The sequence below is a fragment of the Danio rerio genome, chromosome 16 (assembly GCF_049306965.1).
Source record: "Danio rerio strain Tuebingen ecotype United States chromosome 16, GRCz12tu, whole genome shotgun sequence".
NCBI classification, from domain to species: Eukaryota; Metazoa; Chordata; class Actinopteri; order Cypriniformes; family Danionidae; genus Danio; species Danio rerio.
Genome location: NC_133191.1, coordinates 11,826,610 through 11,844,785, shown reverse-complemented (window position 1 = coordinate 11,844,785; position 18,176 = coordinate 11,826,610). Strand labels below are relative to the sequence as shown.

Sequence of the window (18,176 nt, the reverse complement as noted above, 5' to 3'; positions counted from 1 at the left end):
ATACAGTATACAAGTGTAAAGTAGCAAAAATGTTTTAATTATGTAAAATTTTAACTTTACATTACCTCATATATCCAGGTTTTGCTTATGTATCATTGAGATGTTTTGAGGCATAAATTAAAATAAGAAACATCAGCTTGCATCTTCGTTAATGCAAAGATTCTTAAAGGTTTAATTTTTCATAAAGATTCTTGGGAACCTTCTAAAAAGTTTACCCAGGCCTTGTACAGTGAAAGAATGGCAATAAACTTTAAAAACTCATCTGTTTTTGCTGTGGTCAATATTAATTCTGAAATTTTATCATACGTTATTTTGATATACGTTAAATCCAAAAATACAACTCTAAAAGCAAAATTTAGTATGTCTTGCTGACTACATGTTATTAACTATTTTCAGATAATAAAAAAAACCTTTGACCACATATTATTTTTTGAAATCTGTTTAAAATTGTGTCCTGGTGCTTAGTGAGGTGATCGAGACAAACTGCAGTAGACAATAATATTTAGGGATGTGGGATGTCATCAATTCTGTATCATAAATTAAGCAAATATGAAACATTTACACAACAGGTGTGAAACCAGGCCTGAAACTCATTTCAAATTTTGAAAAACCATGAGCTTTTTCTTGTTTACATTTAAGAGTGATATTAGTGATCATTTTTACAAAACATCTTTAGGCTAAAAGTACCAGAAAAAAAAATTACAGGACGTGCCGTTTGGTCCCAAGTATTTCACAGAGTTTTAGCTATTAAACTAACTTAATTAGTGAAATGTTAGAAGTAGTGACATTCTTTGCTCTTTATTATCTTGTAACAGATCACTGTAGCTGCATCAGTCCAAGTGCAAATCAAGTGCATGATCATCACTTTCTCTTTTATTCATTCATTTTCTTTTTGGCTTTATCCCTTTATTAAAAGTACAAAAAAAAAAAAAAAGATTTCCCACAGGATGAATCGGCAACTTATTCAGCACATGTTTTACGCAGCAGATGCCCTTCCAGCCGCAACCAAACCCTGGGAAACACCCATACACTCTTGCATTCCCACACATACACTAAGGCCAGTTTAGCTTATTCAATTCACCTGTACCCCATGTCTTTGAGTTTGGACTGTGATGGACACTGGAGCACCCGGAGGAAACCCACATGAATGGAGTGAATGGGCCTTGACACCTTGAAAACTTGAATTAGATTTAGAAATTGTAGTCAGTAAGAAGGAAACACAATTCAGTCTGTACAAAGGAAGAATGGTTAAAGTTATACAAAGAAAGAATATAAAAATTGATAACATAATAATATCAAAAATAATATTATAATAATTTTATGTTATTAAAGACTACAATTATGTATGTGTGTGTGTGTATATATATATATACAAAATATTATCAGACACTCTGTGCAAATTTCCTTGCTCTGTTAAATATCATTTAGAAAATATTTAAAAAAGAAAAACAATCAAAGGGGGGCTAATAATTCTGGCTTCATATATATATATATATATATATATATATATATATGAAGCCAGAATTATTAGCCCCCCTTTGATTGTTTTTCTTTTTTAAATATTTTCTAAATGATATTTAACAGAGCAAGGAAATTTGCACAGAGTGTCTGATAATATTTTGTCTTCTGGAGAAAGTCTTATTTGTTTTATTTTGGCTAGAATAAAAGTTGTTTTTAATTTTTAAAACATTATTTTAAGGTCAAAATAATTAGCCCCTTTAAGCTATTTTTCTTTCCGATATTCTACAGAACCATCATCATACAATAACTTGCTTAATTAACCTAACCTGCCTAGTTAAGCTAATTAACCCAGTTAAGCCTTTAAATGTCACTTTAAGCTGTATAGAAGTGTCTTGAAAAACATCTAGTTAGATTTTATTTACTGTCTTCATGGCAAAGAAAAAATAAATCAGTCATTAGAAATGAGTTACTAAAACTATTATGCTTAGAAATGTGTTGAAAAAAATCTCTGCGTTAAACAGAAATTGGGGAAAAAAATTTACGGGGGCTAATAACTCAGGAGGGCTAATAATAGACTTCAACTGTATGTATGTATATATATATATATATATATATATATATATATATATATATATATATATATATATATATATATATATATATATATATATATATATATATATAATATGTTCATTTCTAATAGTTCTAATAGTCCTCTTGATACATTTATTCAACTGTAAGTTTAACAATTATAATTTTATACACATATTTATAGAAATATATTTAAAAAAATAAATAAATCAGAAGTGGGTGAGACATTATTTTGAAGCATCTGTGTTTTTCTCTTATTTCTTTCTCATTTTATCATTGTGTGTTGAGATATATGAAAGCAGAACCACAACATCAGATGTCTGACTTTTTCTTCTCTTCTCTAAAACACTGACCTGTGGTGAGATGAGTTTGAACGTGTGAAAATGTGAGGCTGAGGTATGTGGAATGTTTGTTTTACAGAACTATTTACAGACTCACAAGTTCTAGCAGACAGATCAAAGTCCACGTTTTAATGAACACAGCTCCTCGTTTCCCAAATAAACCCATACATATTCAGTCAGAGTTGATCTCCTCAGTATCAATAAAGTATCTCTATTTTTAATTTCCAATTCAGACAACACAACCCCAGAATTAAATTACACAGACAGTGAATTTAAAAATAAGTATAGTACAGAAAAGTAAGAATATCTGTTTTTAGAATATCTTTTTTTTTTCATTAACAAGTTTGCATCATTGTCCTCCACGAATGTTGTGTGCTCTCATTCTGTGGCATTCGAGCTCTGATCTGGACGTCCAAACGAGAGCGTCTCCGCTGTGCTACTTCCAGTGTGTGACCTCTATCCAAACAGAGAGAGATTTCAGTCAGGAAAGGGTAGGAGAATCTGTCAGACGTCTGTGTGCTGCCTGATCAGAATCACATTTAACATCTGCACCCTTGTGTCTGAGGCGTACAATCATTTCTTACACAGTCAGTGTTATAGTACATCATTCAGTAGTACAAAAGAATCATTGAAATGACACATGGCTATCCAAAAGAAAAGGATCCATTTTTTGTACCAAGGAAAAGATGGAAAGCGCATTTGTCTGTGATTTCGAACATGGAGGCGAATATTGCAAAAATGTGTCATACTTGTGTTTGTTAGTTTGTCTGTTCTCATTTTTGCTCCCCCATTAGGTCTGTGTTGTTGCTAGACTGAGGTGGTGGTAAAGAGCAGCCTTTAGCCGGAGGGGAGTGTCCTATTCGGCACGGGCTTAAGCCGCCGCCCCCTTCGCTGTCTGTATTCGAGGATGAGTGTGGAGGGGGCGGAGCGAGGCGGGGCAGGGGGGCGGAGGAGGGAGGGATTCGTGTGCATGAAGTTGTGCGGAGACTCTGAATCCGCCGGCACTCCTGGCAGATGCGCACGTGAGTGCAACCCCGCGGCAGAGGCACTGTCACTGCGGGGGGGCCCAGGGCCACTGCAGGCGTGCTGTTGGCTCCTAATGGATCCTCCAGGAGCCGCTGGGGGCCGGGACCCATGTCTGTGGGGCCTCCTCCAGGCCCCGAACCTCCTGTGAGAGGTCCAGTGCCACTGTAGAGCTTTCCGTTGCTAAGGCGCATCTCTCTCACAAGGCGCAGGGGTCGTGGAGCCCCCAAAGTGATGCGGGTGGGATGCCGGAGGGCCAGAGAGCTGGACAGAGGCCGGCGGCGGCGTAGACGAGAGCTTTTCTTGCAGGAGACGGCGTTACGAAATTCTGTCAACATCTCCTGACATACGGACACCTGGACATTTAGAAAAAAGTATTAAATGCTTGAAAAGAAAGATTTTATATTGTAGAGAAGAATAAACAAAAGAAGTACTGCACGTTTAATTTGTACACCCTTAGAAATAAAGGCACAAATGCTGTCATGGGGGCAGTACCTTTTTAAAAGGTACAGGTTAGTACTTAAGAGGTCTATATTGGTAACTTAAGATACATATTAAGTACTAAGTACAGTGTATATTTAGAAATTTTTAGTACTGATATGTACCTAGACTGTAAACTCTAATGTTGTCTTTACTTAAACAATCAAGTAAAGTTGAATGAACATTACTTAAAATTTAGCATTTTGGTCCTGTCAATGAAAATGCATACTTAAATCTAAAACTTAAGATTTCAAGTATAGTAAGCTCAAAATCATACTTAAACCTTTAGAAAAAATGATTGTTTTTATTGTAGTCTTGACAGAAAAATTCTAATATATGCAGCCTTTTAGTGCAAGGTCTTTTTTAATCAGAAAACAAGGCTTCAGGTATAATTATTCACCATAATGGGAATAAATGGCTTCTTATTTTTCTTTTAAACATTTTTTACATAGTATAGAATTACACATTCAGACACACACACACACTGAACTGAACATTTTAAGCATAATCTACCAAAGTGGCAAGTTAAATAAACCTTAATATGCAAGTTTTGGGAGACTCCGTTTCTCAATTAGGCAATGAGTGTACTGAATTAATTCCGTCCAGTCAACTTATTAGGGTTTTCAGTGTAGGATGTATCATTTAAAAAGATACCATTCCAGTGTCAGGTTGTTTACTATATACAGTATACACTACACTGCAAAAATGCTTTTCTTACTTAGATTTTTTGTCTTGTTTCTAGTCCAAATATCTAAATATTCCTAAATCAAGAAGAATTTTCTAGACAAGCAAAACATATAGTCTTGTTTTGAGAAATAATATGCCAAAATTAAGTGAGTTTTTCCTTAAAACAAGCTAAATAATCTGCCAATGGGGTAAGCAAAATAATCTTATGTCAAAAGAAAAAACAAGATTAATTTGCTTACCCCATTGGCAGAATATTTTGCTTGTTTTAAGGAAAAACTCGCTTAATATTGGCGTATTATTTCTCAAAACAAGACAATATGTTTTGCTTGTCTAAAAAATGCTTCTTGATATAAGACATTTTAGATATTTGCACTAGAAATAAGTCAAAAAATCTAAGCAAGAAAAGCATTTTTTGCAGTGTAGTAATTTTTAAATATAAAAATACTATGATTTTTTAAAATCTAGACAAAGTTCTGTCATGAAACAAAGCAAATGAATATTGATAGGTCATGCCTAATCTGCTCCTACATTAACCCTATGCCTCATGTGATTGGTTGCTGTCACCTAAATTTCGTAAGCATTGGTTCAGTTGTACATAGAAAAAAAAACGTCTTTATTCTGGGATTACCACTCTCAATAATTACACTTGCATATAAAGTAAATCGTAACTCAAGTCTTTTACTGGAGCTCAGCAGATTTATACTGTGGCACATGCTCCAGTAAATGGGATCTAGCGATAACCCTGCTTTGAACCATGTTGACTGAATCATTATTAAAGTTTATGCTCCTCATTGCATTGTTTGGTTCATTTAATCTCTAGGGTCTAGTCATATGTTGGATTTAATTTTGTGGGTGTCAACAACCATTCATGTTTCTCACTGTTGTGCCTGGGTGTGTGTAATTTCACAAAGTATAATGCAATCATTAACACCTACATTTGAAGTAAGAAGCCCTTTTTTGGCTTTTTAAAATACTTTCCAAATGATTTTTAACAGAGCAATGAATTTTTCCCAGAATGTCTGATAATATTTTTTTTCTTCTGGAGAAAGTCTTACTTTTCTTTTATTTAAGCTAGAATGAAATCAGTTTAAATACCATTTTAAGGTCCAAATGATTAGCCCCTTTAAGCTATATTTTAGACAGAACAAGCTATATTTTAGACAGTCTACAGAACAAACCATGTTATACAATGACTTGCCTAATTACCCTAACCTGCCAAGTTAACCTAATTACCCTAGTCAAGCCTTTAAATGTTACTTTAAGCTGTATAGAAGTGTCATGAAAAATAATTACACAAGCGATGTGCCCAGGGATTGGCTGCAGTGACCTGGGGCATCTTTCAAGAGTAAAACAGGTGTAGAGCTTGGTGTGGTAAGTGTTGTGTTTGAGTAAATAAGTTGCAAGTGATATTTCTATTTGTGCAATAATACTTGGACACCACACTTTTCTTTTGTAAAATCATTTCTCCTGTGATGCAGGAATGTATGGATGTTTCCCAGTGTTGGGTCGCGGCTGGAAGGGCCTCCGCTATGTAAAACATATGCTAGATAAATTGGTGGTTCATTCCTCTGTGGTGACCCCTGATTAATAAAGGGACTGAGCCAAAAAGAAAATGAATGAATAAATATTCTCCTGTTTTTATATCTTTATTTAGGGATGTTAGGTTTATTTAGTTTCATTTGGGTGTTTAGTTTTTATTATTTTCTGTGGGTCCTCTCTGAGGTATTGGCTTTATTTTATAATTTGGTTATAAATAAATAGTCCCAACTACAAGGGCTTCCTACAACAAATTTTATTTGTTACATTGTATCTTTTCTGTTACTTCCTTTTCACCCTAGACCAGGGTCGTAACATAATGCGGAGGCTCGTCTTTTGTTTTGTTTCCCATCAAAAACATACTATTGGCTCATGAACCCTTTTTGTGGATGCAAAGAGTGCAAGTCATTTTAATTTAGTCTTTGTTTGGCTGCTTTCTTTTTGGGTTGGGAGGGAGTAGCAAATACATGTTAGCATGGAGTTTGATTTGACAGCCCCTGCACTTTCTCCAAGCACAGAACAGTTTGATCACTGCCATAAAGAAGACTTGTTTGAAATAGCAAAATCCTTTAAAACTGGTGTTACAGTAAAAGTTTTTTTTTTTTAATAAATAAATAATACAGAAAATAATTAAAACACGTGCCATATAAAGAATTTGTTTCACAGCGAATAATGCCAGATGCGTTGGGAGTAAGTGGTGCAGAGATGGAAGCTACTCACCAATGAAGGCAGATAAGAAGCAGAGATAAAGATGTAATTTTACCTCACTGATAAGATGTGAAGCACTGAATAGTGTGTGTGCTCTCTCTGAGAATATATTTTAATTTAAAAAGATGATATAGTTACTTTGTAACTGTCAATACTGTTTGTTATCACAATATCAATAAGGCAATGATTTAATCATAGTTTTCATTTATAATAATTCAGGTGGTTGTTGGGATAATAATTTATTTCTACCCGCATGCTATGTGATATTTTGTAACAAGGACAGTGTGTGTTTTAATGCTAAGCCAGTTGGCAAGATAGCCAAGGCTCATATTTTCTTGTTCACTAGTGCTAAGCCGATGAACAGTTCACAACAGTAGCCAAGGCTCACACATAACCTAGTCCTCTAGTGTTAAGCCATTCCTCAAGGTAGCCCAGGCACATATAGGTGAGTGCACAATAACATACGTTCCCATAGCCCATGTCTTGGGGATACTGTATATCTGCTTGTTTTGAGGGATAGTTATTTCATATCTATTTCAGTCAACAGTTGATAAATGTAAGTTACTAATGTTTTTTATTAGTTGTTTATTCATTAGTTTCATTTGATTGTTTTTTTTTTTTTTCATATTTTCCTGCCTTGCCTTGTTTGGTGGGTTACATGTATATTATGTTTGCAGCAGCAGTGTGTTATATTGTCTGACTGCATGTCTGTGAATATACTGCCCTAATAATTGAAGCAGCAGCAGCAGCATAGCAGATCAATGCAACCAAAACCAAATACATAAACATTGCAACATATTCATTAGCATACAAAATATCTTAGAGAGTTGTCATGACAGAACTTATAGTTATTATTGCTGGATTTATTCACCAAAAATATATTAAAAACATGAATGTTGTAAAACATCATTATTAACAGTAACCTAGTTAATAGTACAGGTTATCTAAAGCTGAATATTTTTGGCATAATTTCTTCAGTGTCATATGATCCCTTCAAATGTTCTAATTAATAATCTTTTATTTCTAATTATCAGTTTTAGTGACAAAAATAATGTAAATTATTATTGCAAATGTAAAATAGCTGTGTTCTATTTATATTTATTTTAAAACGCAATTACTCCTGTGATGTAGCCCTGAATATGTTTAGCAGTTGTTACTCCAGTCTTGGCTTTCACATGACCTTTCAAAAATCATTATATTAGGATAATTTGATTCATTAATTTTCCTTTGACTAAGTCCTTTTATTCATCAAAGGGTTGCCACAGTGGAATGAACCGACAACTTATCCAGCATATGTTTTACACAGCGGATGCCCTTCCAGCTGCAACCCAGTACTGGGAAATATTAGGCTAATTTGCTGCTCACAAAACATTTAACAGTGTTATCAATTTGTAAACAATTGTGCTGCTCAAGGACAGCAAGGTGACTCAGTGGTTAGCACTGTTGCCTCACAGCAATAAGTTCACTGCTTTGAGTCTTTCCAGGAAGCATTTCTGTGTAGTTTGCATATTCTCCCCATGTTTATGTGGGTTTCCTTTAGGTGTTCCCTTTTCCCCCTACATTCTAAAGGAATGCGCTATAGGTGAATTGAGTAACCTAAATTGGCCATAGTGAATGAATATGTATGTGAATGAAAGTGTGTATGGGTGTTTTCCAGTGCTGGGTTAGTGCTAGAAGGGCATCCTACCCATAAAACATGCCAGAGTAATTGGCGTTTCACTCCACTATGATGACCCCCGATAAATCAAGGACTATGCCAAAGAATAGTGAGTGAGTGTGCTGCTTAATTATTTGTGAAAACCATGATACACTGATGCATTGATTACAATGTTAAACAATAATGCCTTCATAAATTATAGAAGCTTTAATAGGCATTAATTTATGCTCAACACATTCACAGAAATCATAAGTGAGTGTTAATGTCTCACATTAGCAGATGATCTGTGTGAAATTAGCCTAAAACTCCTGCAGTGAGTCCAGCATAAGTAATGCATTAATTGCTATTTATTAAAAAGTCATACGCCTCAACAAGTCATAACATAATGATATCTTTGCAAATCATTAGCAGCTGATTAAATGAAGTGCACAACTGGGAATCGTAACACATAGCTTTGACCTACTAAGCCCACCATCATTCAAGACATTAACTCATGATTATCTGTACATTAGTTAAGCATGAATTAATATGCACATTAGACTGATTTCTGAAGGATTATGTGACGCTGAAGACTGGAGTAACAGCTGCTGAAAACTAATTGCCCCAAAGGAACAAATGATTGAAAATGTACAGAAATAGAAAGCACTCATATCAAATGATAATAATATTTATGATATATGTACAGTACGCTAGTTAACGTTTTTATTTTTGATCATATAAATAAAGCCAAAGTCAGCATAAGAGACCACTTTCAAAACCTTATTTAAAATTTTAGATACAAGTATAAATATACACATAAACACGTAGACATGCACAGCGAAACACAACCACAGACTTCACTACAGGACACACTAACGCGAGGAGCCGGCGGGTTGCTTTAGTAACCTACTGTAGTGTGACTGTGATATTGGCGGTCGCAGGAGAGAGGCCGTACCTCGTCTGTTTCTGCTGATCGACGCGTGGACCACACAAACTCCATCACAGCCACAAACACAGCAATAATCAGGCCACAGATCAACACCACAAATATACCGCCAATGTTCTCCATCCCAAGACCTGCAACAGTCAATTAAACACTTTTCAAGTTGTTCACTATAAACAGATAAGTTATAAACATGTGACAAAATGTGCACAGGGTAATCAAGAGCTACAGGCAAAACAAGTGAAATGTGTTTTCGCAAAAATGTGTTAATTAAGGTTTCAAGTACTTTTTTGAGATTTTAACAGATTTGTGTGTGTTGAGCATCAGTTAGGACAATGTTAGCACCTGTTAGCTTTAATTGTGGGAGGAACTGGATAATTTTGAGCTTTTGTCAGCTAGTTTCATTTTCATTTTTCATTTAGTTACATAGTTTGATTTTTGGGGCAGGATCAAAATCGGCGACGTAGCGCAGAACTGCAGGTGCAAAGATGATGCGTCGGTTTCTCATTATTATTCATAGTGGAGTTTTCTTATCCTATGAGAAGAGCCGGCTTCTTAAGTATTCTTTCTAAAGACAAAGCAGACCTGGCTGCCAGTGCCAAGCTCAGCTGTGAAATCCTACGTTGATGATTGGGTGAGAAGCGTCCGCTGACCCACGGCACTTAGTATTTAGTCGTTCATGAAGGGTCGTATGTGTTTCTTTCCATGATCCACAGGGTTTGTTGCATGTTTTTCCCCGCGATCCTGTCAGGGCCAATACAGCAAATTTGTGTGTGTCCAGCAAGCATTTTTGTCGGAAGAGCAGTACGAGCATAGGAGAATGGCGGACGTTGTCTTTTATCAGGAGTTCGTTCACATTTAGACACATCGCCGTGCTGCTGTGTTCGCCTAAATCCTCCAGATTACCAGCAGGGCTAATGGTTAAAATAGACAGGGCAGAGACCTGCTGCACTGAGTCTGCATTCAGACCCAAGGATTGAGGGAAAAGTCCTCATTTAGTGTTTATATGAACACGATTATCTTTATAATGTTATAAATTTTGATTATGTGTATGAAATTACAAATGTAGCAGGGCATTAAATTGCTGTTTATTTCTTTGCATTTTAATTTTGTAAATTATAAAATCATGCATCTCCTTACGGTTTGTGTCTCATTTTGTGAATCGACTGACAACAGTTGCTAGCTCCCCTCCTTCTCCCCTGCTCTGCTGGCCATGCCCACTCCTGCCTTTTGTTCGCGGAGCTCCGCGCCCACTATGATGCATCTTTTGAAAAAATTCTGAGGACGACCTGAACTGAAAGTGGGGGGTGTCAGGACCCTTAAAGAAGCAATTAACATCTAAAAGTATGTGCACTTTTGTATTAATTTAAAATCAGTTTTTTAGGGGTTAAAATGGAGATCATGATTCTTCCTTGATAAACTTAAAGGTGAAGTAGTTGATCTGGCAAAATTGCATTAGTTAGAATAATAGCTTTGAAAACACAGTCCCTCCCCTGCCGTCCAAAGCCATGCCTTCTGAAATTAAGAACGTGCACATTAAAGATGACATCTCACTAAATCATGTGATTTGCAAGAAAACTTTATAATGTTTATAATACTATAATTCTGAACAAAAAAAACTGTATTATATCTAGCACGTTTTCAGTTGTGTAGCAAGCAAAACATGTGATAATGTGCAATATTTCATGCATGCAAGGATCGCTGGTCTCACTCTCCCATGTGCTTTGTCCTAAAGCGACTACTGTATGCTTAGTGGTTGGCTGGCGGGGAACAGGAATTACACTTATTTCTAAGCCATACTTACATGCTATTTCAGATTGAATATTCAGTGTAGCGGTAAACAATATGGGAGCGTGTCACAGGCTCTCATTGTTTAAAAATGAAACAATGTGTATATAAAACTCACTTCACCTCAGTAAAGCAGGCTAGGCCGAATAGCGATATTTACTGATGTTTTGTTGTTAAACGAAATAAAAATCTACATTATCTGTGCTGTAAAAGCCCCCCTATAAAACTGAAAAACTGGGGGGGGGTCATACACCTTTAATGCTTGACAGTAGAGATTATTGACAGCAAGGCATGGGGAGCAGAGAGAGGGGGAAAATCGGCACAGGACCACGAGGCAGGAATGTGTCGACGCACTAAACCACTGGAGCCGACGTCATATCAATCTTTTGCCGAAGATTTTCGGAAGATTCCAGTGGCCATTCATAAAACAACAAAATCTACATAAGCCTTGTGTGACTAGAATAGTTTTAAAACATAACATTACCCAAAAGAAATACTTCAGCCATTGTGTCATTCTTCCACTCCCAGAGTTAATCAAGGTTTTTTTTTTAATTAATCTTCAACGCCTCCTGATTATCTTTTCTAAATGATCAACTAGAAGTCAAGTTATTAGTTGTTGCTCTTACAACTGGGATTGATGACAAATCTTTTTTTTCAAACAGAGGCTGCACGTGCTGTTGAAGTTTTTCTGTAGTTGGTAATATATTGGAGACTGTAAGGATCTGTATGTGTTCAAATATGTTCATTTATTTATTTATTTTTTATGTAATTGCAGACGTTACAGTAGGCTATTTCGCGCTGTCATTGATCTGCAGTTCTAATAAAATCCTGTTCATAGAAATGTTAGTAATAAACATGTATACACAAGTATTTATGTGTGTAAAGCTTCTGTTTTGTGAGAAGTGCTTTTCATATGATATGTGAGCGACCCGTACAGCTTTATTGTAAACATTTCCTCGAGCGAGAATGATGCGACTGAAACTGAAATGAGCCTATTATTGGAGGAGATTACTGTGGTGTAGTTCTTGCCTTTGGCTCGGTGGTCTTCCTCTTTGGGACACTTTCCTCCCTCCCACCATCTTCTCTTCAGGATCTCCAACCTGTTATTCTCCTGCAACTGCAGCACTGCCAGACTGAGCTCATCTCTGAAAGGAGAACCTGGAAAAGAGAATAACAAACATCAAGCCTTCTTTATCATGAGCAAGAGCCAATGATGCAAAAAAAAAAAAAAAAAAAAAAACATGTCTGACAGGGTTACACATTTAAAACAAACAATGCAGTCTTAAATATCTTTTCTTCTTCATTGCATGCATTAAACATCTGTAATGTGGTCAGAAGCTTTATAAGCAAAGGGAATCAAAAATGTATTATCCTTTAAACGCCCCCCCCCCCCCCCCCCCCATCTAGTAGATAATAACATTAGTGTCTCTAATACATTACATTATACAATTATTAATTAAATACTGCAGAAAAGTACTGGACTTTGTTGAAAGTACTGATGAATTGAGCTTTGACGATAGCAGTGATGAAAAAAGCATCTGCTCAAACACTTTTGAGCTAAAAAATATATTTAGAATTTTGGTGGTCAAATACATTTTTCATGTTTTGTAACTATAATATTATATTATGTAAAATATTAGGAGGATTTTTACTGTTGCAGCAATTATAGCACATTTTCAGAATTACTTTTGTTTCCATCGTCAGAAGTTCAGTGGAGCCAAAATAATTAAATATACCGTATCACTTTTTTGTATTAGCCTTTTGTTGAGGTACTGAGCACAGTGGTTTGGTGCGCAAAGGGTGAAGCTAGATTGACTAAAAAATGTTGATTTGTAACACAAGTGCTGCTGACTTCGCAAGCAAATAACTTTCAAGGCATACAGTATGTCATTCAGTAGCTATCAAGAAAAGAGACTGGAATGGAATGCTAATATGGAATGGAAACGCAATCATTGTAAGTCTTTTCCAGATTCTTTTTTTTATCCCAATATTTTTTCCAGTCTTTCAAGTATATTTCATTCCATTTTATTTATTTTATGAATTTTTGTTCGCTCATTAAATTTAGATAAAATTTTCTATTTTTGTTAGTTTGTTTTCGTCCCTTTTTATTGTTTTAATTTGTTAATTAGGTTAAAAAAAGAATAATAGAGCGTACAATAATGTATAAAAGTTTTAATTATAATCACACCCCATATTTGATATTTGGCAATTTATGCTAATTATATTAATGACATTCAAGTTTATATTTACATTCATAAATTATATCAAATGTTTGCCATATATCCAATCCAAAATATAATTCAAAATATGGCAAACATGGCTATTTACAAATTCCAAATATTTACAAATATATAAGGCCATATAATAGATTTCTGTATAGGATTGCTCTTGAATAAAGACTGAGATGTAATCTACCGATTGTACACATACATTTGTCTTCTTATGATGCATGTAGGGATTTAACAATTACTCCAGACTACTCGAAGATCTTCAAGATTTTCAAGTGCTACTTAACTTACGATGCTTTTGGGGAACAGGCCATAACATTAAAATCAATGGCACAATTGTTTTTACGATCTACTTAGGTTTACAATGCGTTTGGGAAACACAACCCTGCTCAATTTGCTGAAATCAAAGTTTTTAGAGATCCATCCATGTTTGATATATACATTTGGGTTGTTAAAGACCTTAGTATGTAATAATGATTAGAAAAGCGTTTTTGCTTTCTGAGTGAACTAACCCTTCAGTATTTTTTCTTGTATGAGTAAATGTGTTGACTTTGCTTTCAATAGTGTTTTTGTTTTTAATACGCCTGGTTTTCAGCCAATTTTTATGTCCTATCATTACATCTTTTTAGGTTTCAAATAAGCATGTGTCAATAAGCATGTTTTTCTTCCATTTCTTACAAATGAATGGATGAACTGACAACATTTTGTATGGTTACTCTCACCCAGAGGCATGCCGATGCCGTAACCCTTGGTGTCCAGCAGACCTCCGATCTGGGTGAGGTTGCAGTTGAGGCTGCGGTGGTACTCATTCATGGTGCTCTCCAGGAGAAAGGCATATTTGGAGTTCACGACTCGTGCGATGCCCTCCTCTGTGCTCTTAACAAAGACACTGGGCTGCTTTGAATACATGTAGTTCCACATGCGCTGATACGTTTGATACCGGGAGTTCTGAGAAAAAAAGAGATGCATCATCAATGCTAACATTTTAATGTAATTTGACAAGCACAATAAGCGGCCAAAAGGAAACAATAACACACGCAGATGGTAAAAACACTTGAGTGGACAAAAGCCTGATAAATAAAATACAGTCAGTAAGCCAAGGGTATTTTTCAAGCAAAGCCAACAACAAAATGAACAAAAGATACAAAAACACATCCAAACATATGCAAATATATGCCTGCTGGCACTTTAACAATAGGCTACAATACAAGCCTGAACATCTTAAAAGAATAATAAAAAAGTGTTCAGTGAAGTGATGTTTAAAGCTTTTTGAGGCATAAATCACATTTTTGTTGCAACTACTGTAGATATGTTTCATAAACACAATTATTAAATATAATGTTTAGCATTGTGTAATGGTATTGTTTTTTTTATCATTTAGCCTCATTTGTTTAATTATGGAAAATGTTATAAATGTTGGAAACATGTTGGAAAGAGGACTGAATAAAAAAAAATTATATAATTTTTTGTGAAACCTCCTGAGGCTGAATATCAATATTTCATATCAACATGTGTAACACCAAAGTACATATTTAAGAAAACTTCCAACTATATGATTAAGCTCCACAATAAATGAACAAACAAACAAATAAACAGATAAATAAAGCAAACAAATAAATACTAAACTAAAAGCTAAACTAAATAAACGAATAAATAAATAAATAAGCAAACAAATACTAAACCAAACAAAATAAATAAATAAGCAAACAAATAAATACTAAACAAAACATAAAAACAAATAAATAAATAAGCAAACAATTAAATACTAAACTAAAACTAAACAAAATAAATAAATAAATATGCAAACAAATAAATACTAAACAGAAAACTAAACTAAACAGAACAAATAAATAAAGCAAACAAATACTAAACTAAAAACTAAAGAAAAAAAAAATAAATAAATAAGCAAACAAATACTAAAATAAAAATTAAACAAAATAATAAATAAATAAATAAATAAATAAATAAATAAATAAATAAATAAATAAATAAATAAATAAATAAATAAATAAATAAGATGATGCGGTGGCACAGTTTCTGTGTGGAGTATGCATGTTCTCCCCGTGATCGCGTGGGAGCTCTGGGTGCTCCAGTTTCCCCCACAAGTCCAAACACATGCGCTATAGGTGAATTGGGTAAGCTAAATTTTCTGTAGTGTATGTGTGTGAATGAGTGTGTATGGATGTACATATGCTGGATAAGTTGGTGGTTCTTTCCGCTGTGGCGACTCCAGATTAATAAAGGGACTAAGCCGAAAAGAAAATGAATGAATGAATGAATGAATGAATGAATGAATGAATGAATGAATGAATGAATGAATGAATAAATAAGCAAACAAATAAATATTGAACTAAAAACTAAACAACATAAATAAAACAAATAAATAAATAAGCAAACAAATACTAAACTAAAAACTAAAAATTAATTAATAAACAAACAAATAAATAAACAAATAAATAAGCAAACAAATAAAAAATAAACAAACAAATAAATACGGAACTAAAACTAAACAAAACAAATAGTTAATTGAGCAAACAAATACTAAACTAAAAATTAAACAAAATAATAAATAAGCAAACAAATAAATACTGAACTAAAAACTAAACAAAATAAACAAATAAATAAATAAATAAGCAAACAAACAAACACTAAACAAAAAAACTAAACTAAATAAATAAATTTATAAATAAATAAAGCAAACAAATAAATACTAAACTTAACACTAAACAAAATAAGAAAATAAATAAAACAAACAATTTAACTATCTGTTCCAGGCAGATGTTTTTAAAATGTGAGCATTCATATGCACAACACAGCATGCATTCTGTGCGCATACAGATGTACACATTAATTTACAAGCACACATATGCTACTATAATATAATTTATACCATAAAAAAGGTCATGGTGCTTCCTCCATGAATGGTGCCATATTGGATATTGGTTTGATCGGCGAGGTCATCTGGTGATTCGATTGGCACTTCCATTCTCTGCACAGTCAGAAACGCAGCAAGATTCGCAGTGTATGAGGAGATTATTATGAGAGTGAATGCCCACCTAAAGAAGAGAGAAAGGGCATAAACGGTGGAGCAGAGAGCAGAGAGCCTTTAGCTCTGCTGTGTAATGTGTCCATTGATTGAGTTAAAGTGCTGGGACTCACCAGACCCCGCTGACGCAGCGCGTGGACAGGGCTCTGGGCATGATCTCAGAGCCCTGCTGCATGAAGCCCCCCACAGGAAACCACAGGCTGTTTCCTAGTGTGTACTGATTCTCCAGCAGGTCTCTGCGCTCTCGCAGACACGGGTGAGGGTTGTACCATTCATAAGGGCTTAACCTGACAAGAAGACACGCAAACGTTAAAAAAAAAAAAAAATGTTTTTGCTAAACTAGTTCTACAATATAACAAAATAAATAAATAAATGAGTACATTGATTATATTATATGTAGATTATAGACTGCAATACTTGCTTAAAACAAACTAAACTTAAAGATTATATTTAGTTGACTTAAAAAGTATTAATATTGTTTAAATTTGCCCTTTGCAATAAACATTTGTATCTTCAATATATTATAAAATGCTGCAATTATAGCTAAAACTAAAATTAGATAAAAAGCAAACATAATTATTTGCTAAACTTTAATATTATATTTAGTTCTCTATGTATATTGTTTTAAATATATTACATGTTATTAACTAAATCAGTGGTTCTCAAACTGTGGTACATGTACTACTAGTGGTACGCAGGCTTCCTTCAAGTGGTAGGTGGAGGAACCACTGAATAATTAAATTAAAATAATGAACATACTTTTAACACTTTGATGCATATAACACCGATATGATCAGTAAATTGATTTTAATCGGCTAAACCTTTTATTTTATTTTAGATTTTCTAATGTTTGTTATGTATTCTAACATTTGAGGCTAATTTCCTCTCCATATTTGTAACGGTTGTTGGGGGCGTACCGTATATCCCTATGTCGACAGGTATGGTTTTAATCACTTGCTTTTCTGACACACAAAGCCTACTCTAACGTGCAGTAAGCAGATCTAATTTCTAATTTAAGTATTTAAATTCAATTCATATATTTAAAACACAAGTTAATGTTTGGATTTCAAAGATATATGTTGCATGTATATATGAATTATTTGTATATTTAAAAAATTATCAAGAAGATTGTAAATTAATATGATGACACAGCATATTTACAAGGTCCAAGGAACGTTTCCAGGTTTTGATGAATAGGCTACTACTGTATAATACTTTACATTTAAGTACAGCAGTTTTCTTTTTACTTTTTAAGAACAGCACTATTTTAAATTAACTTTTAAAAGCATATTTTAATATAGACTTTGAAGTTTTTTTAATTTTTTTTTTATCTGTAAGCACAGTGCAGTGTTTACATTCAAACTATTTGTAATGTTTAAAGTGGCTGGCAATAAATATTCTTAATAAGAAGAATTAATCTGCCATGTTTTTGAGCTGCGCAGAGCTGCATCTGCCTAATTAGGCCTACTATGCTATTGTACTTCAATACAGATTATTATGGTGCTACTTGGAGAGACTATTATTTTTCTGAGGTGGTACTTGGTGAAAAAAGTTTGAGAACCACTAAACTAAATCATAGAAAAAAAAATCAACACAACAACTACATTAACGCACAAAACAAGCAAATAACAGCGGCAAAATGAAATGTGTGCCATTCAAATGGAAAAAATAAAATTAACCATTAAATATTTGACTTCATACTCTGTGT

At 34.2% G+C, this 18,176-nt stretch overlaps 1 protein-coding gene across 10 annotated transcripts in view; it reads right to left on the bottom strand.

Annotated features, from left to right (window-relative positions):
* Positions 1 to 2,492: 2,492 nt before the first annotated feature.
* grik5 (glutamate receptor, ionotropic, kainate 5) overlaps positions 2,493 to 18,176 on the bottom strand; it is a 220,668-nt gene continuing 204,984 nt past the window's right edge. For 5 of the 10 annotated variants that reach the window (XM_073925382.1, XM_009292105.5, XM_068214037.2 and 2 more), the window contains 6 exons: positions 16,582 to 16,755; positions 16,313 to 16,478; positions 14,145 to 14,370; positions 12,224 to 12,352; positions 9,374 to 9,540; positions 2,508 to 3,772 (listed from right to left, as the gene is read on the bottom strand). In XM_073925382.1, coding sequence (XP_073781483.1) covers positions 3,167 to 3,772; positions 9,374 to 9,540; positions 12,224 to 12,352; positions 14,145 to 14,370; positions 16,313 to 16,478; positions 16,582 to 16,755 — 1,468 coding nt within the window. In that variant the 3' untranslated portion in view covers positions 2,508 to 3,166. 10 annotated transcript variants of the gene reach the window in all.